This window comes from Perca flavescens, chromosome 13 (genome assembly GCF_004354835.1).
Source record: "Perca flavescens isolate YP-PL-M2 chromosome 13, PFLA_1.0, whole genome shotgun sequence".
Lineage (NCBI taxonomy): Eukaryota > Metazoa > Chordata > Actinopteri > Perciformes > Percidae > Perca > Perca flavescens.
In genome coordinates this window covers 9,926,947-9,937,159 of record NC_041343.1, presented here as the reverse complement: position 1 = coordinate 9,937,159, position 10,213 = coordinate 9,926,947, and the positions used below count along the sequence as shown (strand labels likewise).

The following is a 10,213-nucleotide window of genomic DNA, read 5'->3' as shown; positions in this document are numbered from 1 at the left end:
TTTGTAATGTAATGTGGTTTCTACATTTATTTAAAACATTCAAAGATGAATGTATGTCATTGAAGTAATTATGAAATTGACACAATATACCATAGTTTGTTTTTAAAGTTGAAAAAAATTGTAAAGCAATCGTTCTATCATATTATCCTAATAGGCTAGGAATATGAATTTTTCAGTATGTCAGAATGGTTTTCATTATAACAATGACAACATTATGTAATATTGCTGCTGCTAGTCCAATTATATTGTATATAACTGTACCAAATTTCCATGTTTTGTTTTCTATAACCAATTTCTTGACACCAGTTTTCATTTTTGATGGGGTTTATAATGCATTCTTAACTAAAGTGACTTGGAAGTCATTATGATCAACCAAAATGTGTGGTTTAAATGAGCCTTTGTAACAAACATACATTGCTCCACCAGTGTCGACGTGGTCATTTTTCTCTAGGGAAAACTTTATTTGTAATAACGTTGTGTCTGGTGTTGACAGTCAATTTGGGGCTTCTCATAATAATTTTAAACACAGAAGTCGAGTTTAGCTTCAAACCCAGGACGAGGGTTATACACTACAGTCACACAAATGTAGCTTCTGCTGAATATTTTTTTAAGTACCAGCACAGGTGTGTTCACTTCTGGCTGATCAGACCTCTGCTTTCAGCCCTCAATAAACGCAACTGTGAGATATCAGGGCGATATCAACCGAGCACAGTGTCCCCCCTCCACTGTCCTAAAAAGAGGTGTAATTAAACAAATAAGTGGAAACACGGACAGTGGGCGTGTAGTAGTGAGTCTTTGTGAACCATTTCTTTATTTTCTGAGATCACTAGATGGCACTCTTGGTTTAAAGAAAAAAGCTCAAGGAATGGCAATTCAGTGTGTTTTCAACCCTTTGTTGAACAGAGAGCGCCATCTAGTGGGCTCAGAAAATAAAGAAAATTGTTCATGAAGCTTCATTTGGCCATCACTAGTGTGTAGGGCCTTTAAAAATATTGTCCTGGATTTCTCTCTGTGCAAACAGTGCAGACATTATTGCAACTGTCTGCTCTGGTCTCTCTTGCACAAGCTTTTTGTTTATCATAATGGAGTTGGCAGGCAACTATATAGTTCAAGGATCCTGATGTACTATTCTTGGGCTATTCTGAGGTAATGAGTGTTGCACGCTACTACTGCATCCAGTGAACAAGCAGCCAAGACAATCCAAATTCAACATTATTTTTATTACATAAAATGTAGTGATTTTGTTTATAAGAAATGTACAATACATTTCAGAGATGTGATCTAAGAGCAAAGATTTACAGAAATGATGCATATTTATAAGAAAATGTAAGTTTTTAAAGTTTTAGAATACATAGAACTTAAAATAAATCACACACTGCTTGATTAATTTACATTATCAAGAGATGTTGTGCTGCTGCAAACACAATTCATTCATTTATCTTTCAGTCCCGTCCAACTCCATGGGTCGCTTCGGGCCTGTCGATGCGGTAGACAAACTCTGCAGGCATGAAGTAGCCCAGGTACTCCACACTGTCGGGTGTGGTGTCTATGTAGTAGTGGCCACCTTCTCCGTGGTGGCTGAAGCAGTGGGTGTGCTCTACACGCAGGTCCAAACCCTGGATACGCAGCAAACGCATGAACAGAACCACGACAAAGCAGCCTACTTTGCTGAAGCACTGCTGACAGGTACTATAAACTCATGATCTGCCTCACTGAGATGAGTGTGTTTGCTTTACTTACAGGGTCTCTGGATACCAGCACTGACTGGCAGATGAGGGGGGCGCTGACTTCAAAGTGCTTGAGCCAATTGTTGACGTCATCGTTGGTGTTAAGGGGGCACGCCGAGAACTCTCTTGGCTATCGATGAGCATACACAAGGAAATAAATCAACGCGTGTAACTGTCAGTAACTATCAATCATGCATTCTGTATCACGACAAATATTTACCAGTGGTGGAAGAAGTATTCAGATTATTTACTTCATAAAAGTACTAATACCACACTGATAAAATACTCTGTTACAAGTAAAAGTGCTGCATTGTAAATGTTACTTAAGTAAAAGTGTGTACGTATCATCAGGAAAATGTACTTAACGTACTAAAAGTAAAAGTACTCAATGCAGAAAACATCGTCACATGTCAGAAACTGGAAGCGATCCAAAAAGTTCTGTCAATCAACTAAGTGTTTAATCAGCTAATCATTTCAGCTGGACTTGTAGGCCGTTTTATTGTTGGGTAGTTCAATTTATAATAAAACATTGTAGTTTGTAAACTACGTGTGTTTTGTGCGCATAAATCTTAATTTGTAAAGTAACTAGTAATTGTCCAATTAATGTAGTGGCGTAAAAAGTACAATATTTCTCTCTGAAATGTGGTGGAGTAGGAGTAGAAAAGAAAAGACTCAAGTAAATTACAAGCACTTGAGCAAATGTACTTAGTTACATTCCACCACAGATATTTACCATGATGTGGATTTTAGCTTTTCCTTTCTGGATGATGAAGGTGCCTCCCAGAGCCAGGCTTTTATCAGGGTAGTGAGTTTCAAGCGTGTTCCTCATAGCTGTCACAAGACTGTGGCCTCCGGTTCTCTTCTTGGCCCGCACCTCTAGGACCTGGAGAGGCACACGGGTGAACAGGGCACGACAGCTCCGCTTTTGCACTCACTTTTCTTTTGTTAATGTTTATCCCTTCTAATGCTGGGAACCCACATGTGATGGGGCTGAAGTTCATGCACAGCGACTTCAGCAAGGCTACTAACTTGCAGATAATTGTGCTTATGTTCATATATAACCAGAGATGTTCATTATTTGCCAAAAGCTAAACGACAATGCATTTTTGAAAATGCATGCACCATCATTCCTTCTCAAGTTACCATAGTTATGCGGATGACACACAAATTTACATAACCTTATCGCCAGGGAACTATAGCCCAATACAACAATTAAATATGTGCATTGAACAGATTAATGATTGGATGTGCCAGAACTTTCTTAAATTAAATGAAGAAAAAACGGAGGTGGTTGTTTTTGGAGCAAAAGAGGAACGATTGAAAGTCAGCGCTCAGCTTCAAACGACAATGTTAAAAACAACAGACAAAGCAAGAAATCTTGGTGTAGTCATGGACTCAGACCTAAATTTTAAAAGCCACATTAACATAATTAAAAAATCAGCCTATTATCACCTTAAAAATATATCAAGGGTTAAAGGGCTTATGTCTCAGCAGGATCTGGAAAAACTTGTCCATGCTTTTATCTTCAGTAGACTTGACTACTGTAACGGTGTCTTTACAGGTCTCCCTAAAAAATCAATCAGACAACTGCAGCTGATTCAAAACGCTGCTGCTCGAGTCCTCACTAAGACCAAGAAAGTGGATCACATCACTCCAGTACTGAAGTCTCTACACTGGCTTCCAGTGCCTCAAATAATTGATTTCAAAATACTTCTACTGGTTTATAAATCACTAAACGGTTTAGGGCCAAAATACATTTCTGATCTGTTACTACATTATGACCCACCTAGACCTCTCAGGTGGTCTGGGACAGGTCTACTTGTTGTCCCCAGAGTCAGAACTAAACAGGGGGAAGCAGCATTCAGTTTTTATGCTCCACATATCTGGAACAAACTCCCAGAAACCTGTAGGTCCGCTGCAACTCTCAGTTCTTTTAAATCTAAGCTAAAGACCTATCTTTTTGATGTTGCTTTTCTTTAAAAAATCTATTTTATTAACTTTAATTTCTTATACTGCACTGTAACTTTTATTCTTATACTGCACTATCAATTTTATTCTTGTCTTTTAATGTTTTTAATTTGTTTATTATTGTTTTTTAATTGTTTTCTAACTGCCCTTTAATGTTTTATGTAAAGCACTTTGAATTGCCCTGTTGCTGAAATGTGCTATATAAATAAAGCTGCCTTGCCTTGCCTCAGAGACAAAAAAGCTTGCAGCTCTTGTTTGATCAGATAACACTCATCATTACCTTTCCAGACTTCCCTTCACAAGCGTACAGATTGCCCAGCAGTCCGAAGTTGCAGTCAGAGAATTTGCTACTGTATTTTTCTTGCAAACACTGGCCATCAGCTGGATTAATGGAGGAGATGTAGCTGCTGTTCACTGCAGGCCTTCCCTCTGCTTCAGTCAGAACCAGAGGCATCAGCTGTGGACGAGAATATTAAGTCCATCAACTTCTGGGTTACAAAACTGTTTCCTGAACTTTCCCCAAGTGCTTTTTCTTTATTTTTCCACCATTTAACATAGCCAGTGACTCCTGCCAGAATCAAGTCAGTTGCTTCACTGCAGAGCAACTTGCTTGCCAGTCCAAACTCCAGAAAGCAAACCCACAAGCACCCAAAGTTCATTTTCCAATAGGGCTGTGCAATTAATCGAAATTTAATCGTGATTATGATTTCGGCTCCCAGTGATCACAAAAACAGAATAAACGAGAAAAACAATTATTTAGCTCATTACGTTTTGCAAGTAAACTCTTATTTTCTCTTGTTTTCTGAATGAAAAAATAAAGTTTGAATAGGACAAGTATTGAGGCAAATTTCACAGTTGTATGTGTTTTTTTACCAAAATAATTACATCTTTCCAGAAGTCAACGAGTAATAGTGTTAAATTATCGTGATTTCAATATTGTGATTATAGTTATTTTCCATAATCGAGCAGCCCTATTTTCCAATCTTATATTTACTCCGTAGTCAGACATGCTGGGAAAAACATGTGCATGAAAACAAAACTATGTGACATTCTGGTACCAGTTTTTATTCTTTTTTTTGGCCGCTGCTTTAACAGGTCATCGTTTTGCATGCTACGCGAGATGATATCTGAGGCTTCCACTCCAGGTGAAAGGGCTGGTAATGCTGCACCCTTCAGAAAGAAAGACCTAAGTGAAGATATTTCAGTCCAAATTAGTGGTGTGATGTAAAAATGACTAACCTCTGCATTCATTCCAACAATTCTGCTGGGAGCACCTGCTGCACCGAGGACAAAGGCTCCTGGCAGCTCCAGCTCCTTTGATAGGGTGTTCATGTTGTATTCCTGGGATGAGGCGAGACAACAATATAATAATCCCATTCACTTCAGGCTAGTAATCATTTTCTCTACGCATTATTCTCGTAAAAAAAAAAAAACCTTGTGCTTCTGAACAAAGGGGACCAGGTACGGCACGCCACCAACGTCAGTGATGCGAGGCTTTCCACACAAGCCTACGGTATGAGGAAAGAAAAGGAATGAAAAACAACATGACACAAATCAGGTAGGCCTCCAATGTTCCACACATGCAAAATATATATATATATATATATATATATATATATATATATATATATATATATATATATAGTTTGTTAAATCAGTATTTCAATAGATGTTAAATCAGTATTTCAATAGATAATCTGCATCTGAACACTGGTGTCCCACCCACTTCTTAAGGAACACTTGCACACAAACTTATTGGTCTATCTCACTGTCAGTCGAGATATCATTAGCCCTGGTCTGTTTTCATGCTTGCTTTTAACCTATCCTTGGGTGTTATTATGGTAATTCAACTGATATGTGAGTATCAAAGTTACAGTAGGTTGTGTCTCATTCTACTTTGTGGGAGTTCACTAAATACCTCAGTTATTTATTAGTTATGGCACTAAGGTGAGTGCCATAACTAATTCTCCGTGAACCATCACCTTATCGTGGTGGAGAGGTTTGTGTGTCTCTGTGAACCTGAGGGCTGTGTTGTCTGGAGCTTTGTGCTCCTGGTAGGGTCTCCCAAGGCAAAGTGGTCTCAGGTGAGGGGCCAGACAAAGAATGGTTCAAAAACCCCAATGAAGAAGCAAGGTAGAGATGGAGTGACCCTGCCCGGAGGAAGCCCGGGGCCCCGTCTGGAGCCAGGCCCAGACGGGCGGGCTCGTCGGGCGAGCGCCTGGTGGCGGGTTTGCCACGGAGCCCGGCCGGGCACAGCCCGAACAAGCTACGTGGCTCCCATCTCTCCAGCCCATGGGCCCACCACCTGTGGGAGGAACCGTTGGGGTCGGGTGCGATGCCACATGGGTGGCAGTGAAGGTCAGGGGCCTCGGCGGACCAGACCCGGGCGGCAGACGCTGGCTCTGGGGACGTGGGCGTCACCTCTCTGTGGGGGAAGGAGCCGGAACTGGTGCGGGAGGTGGAGCGCTACCGGTTAGATCTGGTGGGGCTTACCTCACGCACAGTCTCGGTTCTGGAACCATACTCCTGGATAGGGGTTGGACTCTTTTCTTCTCCGGAGTTGCCCAGGGTGTGAGGCGCCGGGCGGGTGTGGGGATACTCACAAGCCCCGGCTGGCGCCGCTGTGTTGGAGTTTACCCGGTGGGACGAGAGGGTCGCCTCCCCACGCCTGCGGGTTGTGGGGAAAACTCTGACTGTTGTTTGTGCATATGCACCAAACAGGAGTTCGGAGTATTCGGCCTTCTTGGAGACCTTGACTGGAGTCCTGCATGGGGCTCCAGTGGGGACTCCATTGTTCTGCTGGGGGACTTCAACGCACACGTGGGCAATGATGGAGACACCTGAGAGGCGTGATTGGGAGGAACGGCCTCCCTGATCTAAACCAGAGTGGTTGTTTGTTGTTGGACTTCTGTGCTAGTCATGGATTGTCTATAACGAACACCATGTTCGAACATAGGGATGCTCATAAGTGTACCTGGTACCAGAGCACCCTAGGCCGAAGGTCAATGATCGATTTCATAATCGTTTCATCTGATCTGAGGCCGTATGTTTTGGACACTCGGGTGAAGAGAGGGGCAGAGCTGTCAACCGATCACCATCTGGTGGTGAGTTGGGTCAGGGGGTGGGGGAAGACTCTGGACAGACCTGGTAAGCCCAAACGTGTAGTGCGGGTAAATTGGGAACGTCTGGAGGAGGCCCCTGTCCGACAGACTTTCAACTCGGAGGACTCCGGAGGCAGTTGCAGGGTACCGAAGGGCCCGAAGGGCTGCAGCCTCTGCCGTGAAAGAGGCAAAGCAGCGGGTGTGGGAGAAGTTTGGAGAAGACATGGAGAAGGACTTTCGGTCGGCACCAAAGTGTTTCTGGAAAACTGTTCGCCACCTCAGGAGGGGGAAGCGGGGAACCATCCAAGCTGTGTACAGTAAGGATGGGACACTGTTGACCTCCACTGAGGAGGTAATAGGGCGGTGGAGGGAGCACTTTGAGGAACTCCTGAATCCGACTAATACGCCCTCTATGTTAGAGGCAGAGCTGGAGGATAACGGGGGATTGTCGTCGATTTCCCAGGCGGAAGTCACTGATGTAGTCAAACAACTACACAGTGGCAAAGCCCCGGGATTGATGAGATCCGTCCAGAAATGCTCAAGGCTCTGGGTGTGGAGGGGTTGTCCTGGTTGACACGCCTCTTCAACATTGCGTGGAAGTCTGGGACGGTGCCAAAGGAGTGGCAGACTGGGGTGGTGGTTCCTCTTTTTAAAAGGGGGACCAGAGGGTGTGTGCCAATTATAGGGGTATCACACTTCTCAGCCTCCTGGTAAAGTCTACTCCAAGGTGCTGGAAAGGAGGGTTCGGCCGATAGTCGAACCTCGGGTTGAGGAGGAACAATGCGGATTCCGTCCTGGTCGTGGAACAACGGACCAGCTCTTCACTCTCGCAAGGATCCTGGAGGGAGCCTGGGAGTATGCCCAACCGGTCTACATGTGTTTTGTGGATTTGGAGAAGGCGTATGACCGGGTCCCCCGGGAGATACTGTGGGAGGTGCTGCGGGAGTATGGGGTGAGGGGGTCTCTACTCAGGGCCATCCAATCTCTGTATGACCAAAGTGAGAGCTGTGTCCGGGTTCTCGGTAGTAAGTCGGACTCGTTTCAGGTGAGGGTTGGCCTCCGCCAGGGCTGCGCTTTGTCACCAATCCTGTTTGTAATATTTATGGACAGGATATCGAGGCGTAGTCGGGGTGGGGAGGGGTTGCAGTTTGGTGGGCTGGGGATCTCATCGCTGCTCTTTGCAGATGATGTGGTCCTGATGGCATCATCGGCCTGCGACCTTCAGCACTCACTGGATCGGTTCGCAACCGAGTGTGAAGCGGTTGGGATGAGGATCAGCACCTCTAAATCGGAGGCCATGGTTCTCAGCAGGAAACCGATGGAATGCCTTCTCCAGGTAGGGAATGAGTCCTTACCCCAAGTGAAGGAGTTCAAGTACCTTGGGGTTTTGTTCGCGAGTGAGGGGACAATGGAGCGGGAGATTGGTCGGAGAATCGGCGCAGCGGGTGCGGTATTGCATTCAATCTATCGCACCGTTGTGACGAAAAAGAGAGCTGAGCCAGAAGGCAAAGCTCTCGATCTACCGGGTCAGTTTTCGTTCCTACCCTCACCTATGGTCATGAAGGCTGGGTCATGACCGAAAGAACGAGATCCAGGGTACAAGCGGCGAAATGGGTTTCCTCAGGAGGGTGGCTGGCGTCTCCCTTAGAGATAGGGTGAGAAGCTCAGTCATCCGTGAGGAGCTCGGAGAGAGCCGCTGCTCCTTTTGCGTCGAAAGGAGCCAGTTGAGGTGGTTCGGGCATCTGGTAAGGATGCCCCTGGGCGCCCCCCTAGGGGAGGTGTTCAGGCACGTCCAGCTGGGAGGAGGCCTCGGGAAGACCCAGGACTAGGTGGAGGGATTATATCTCCAACCTGGCCTGGGGAACTCAGGATCCCCAGTCGGAGCTGGTTAATGTTGCTCGGGAAAGGGAAGTTTGGGGTCCCCTGCTGGAGCTGCTCCCCCCGCGACCCGACACCGGATAAGCGGACGAAGATGGATGGATGGACTAAGGTGAGTGGCGTGGATTGATTGGAGTAAAACTTGAATAAATAACTACTTTGACCTCACAGATATCCCTTAGAGCTCTACTGCTGTTATGTAATGAGTGGTCATATTCGGCAATGTCACAATTCTGATAAAAATGCTTTCTGTAACAATTGCTCTAATAGGCGAGTATAGATATAATCCATCTTCATCTTTTATGTGAAATAAATCTCCATTATCCAATAGGCCTGGTAATTCTAAAGAAGAACATGTGCAATACATCCATATTTGAAGCTAATGAGAGACTTTGAGAGGCTGATAAATGGAAGTAACCTACAAAACGCAGTTCTTGGCGTGGGAGTGTAAGGGTTAACAAAGTGTCAAATTGTGCATGAACGGACTAAACACACCCATTACGCATGCGTGAGGGATTTCATTTTCACACTTATATATTAAGATTCAGCCAACTACAGTAGATGCGTGTGACGTTTTTTGAAGCTGCGCAAACTGTGAAAGAATTCAGTGAACGTTACTTGACAGACTCTTACCTGTGACAGGAAACTGGAAGGGCTCTTTGGTGAGATCTGGACACTCCACAACACTCACCTGAACTTCAGCAAAGTTGCCTTCCAGTCCTGCTTGTAACACTGCAACCAGCAACAAGTTGTTATTAGTCTCGTTTTATGACCATCCTGTTACATAAACACGCCTGTGACACCATGCCTATAGGTATATAAGCTGAAGTCCTTACCACCACGCAGTTCCTCTAAATCTGGGGCGTGCAGCCGAACCTTTTCAGTTTTGCTGATACCTGCCATAACTGTACATGAAGGTAAAAGTAGCAGCAGACTGGCAGCTGTGCAGGAAAAGGCGACTGACTGAAGCGAGCAGAGCTCATAACTACAGTAGACCAACCAAAGAGTAAATACTAACAAGATAGCTCCTATCCCAGATAGTGTTTTCTCGTCTATGCAGTCAGTTTATTAGCACAACTGTCTACATTTAAATACATATATTTTATTCATAGCAGTATTGTAATAAATCCGTTTTCCGGAGGTATAGAAGGCACACTTATCTTGATCATGAGTTGTTGGTTTCATGTTATGACTCTTAAATATAAAATGAATCTACAGTGTAGTATGGTAACGTAGGGAATTATATTCATATTAAATTAAACGACCAATATAAACAACTCTTGTATATCTTATAGCACATGTGTCAAACTCAAGGCCAAATCCGGCCCCTTGTAGATTTAGATCCGGCCCGTGTATCAATTTGGGTTCACAATAAATTTTGGCCCGCCTAGTTGTGCGGCAAAATAAAAACACAGGAAAGTGTTTTTTAAACTGCAATTACCTGACAAACAAAGCAGGCATATGGCAGATTTGCCGACTCTGAGACTCAGAAATTCCCCCAGAAGAAGCAGAGAGTTTTCATATTCAGTCTGAGAAACA

The 10,213-nt window shown here is 44.3% G+C and overlaps 1 protein-coding gene across 1 annotated transcript; it reads right to left on the bottom strand.

Moving 5' to 3' along the window:
* Nucleotides 1-1,199: 1,199 nt before the first annotated feature.
* Nucleotides 1,200-9,659, bottom strand: c13h11orf54 (chromosome 13 C11orf54 homolog). Its single transcript, XM_028595707.1, has 8 exons — nt 9,511-9,659; nt 9,308-9,406; nt 5,130-5,203; nt 4,935-5,036; nt 3,976-4,152; nt 2,461-2,610; nt 1,741-1,857; nt 1,200-1,616 (listed from the first exon to the last, which is right to left on the bottom strand). The coding sequence occupies exons 1-8, from the start codon at nt 9,575-9,577 to the stop codon at nt 1,443-1,445; spliced, it is 960 nt and encodes a 319-aa protein (XP_028451508.1). The 5' UTR covers nt 9,578-9,659; the 3' UTR covers nt 1,200-1,442.
* Between the last annotated feature and the right edge of the window lie 554 nt (nt 9,660-10,213).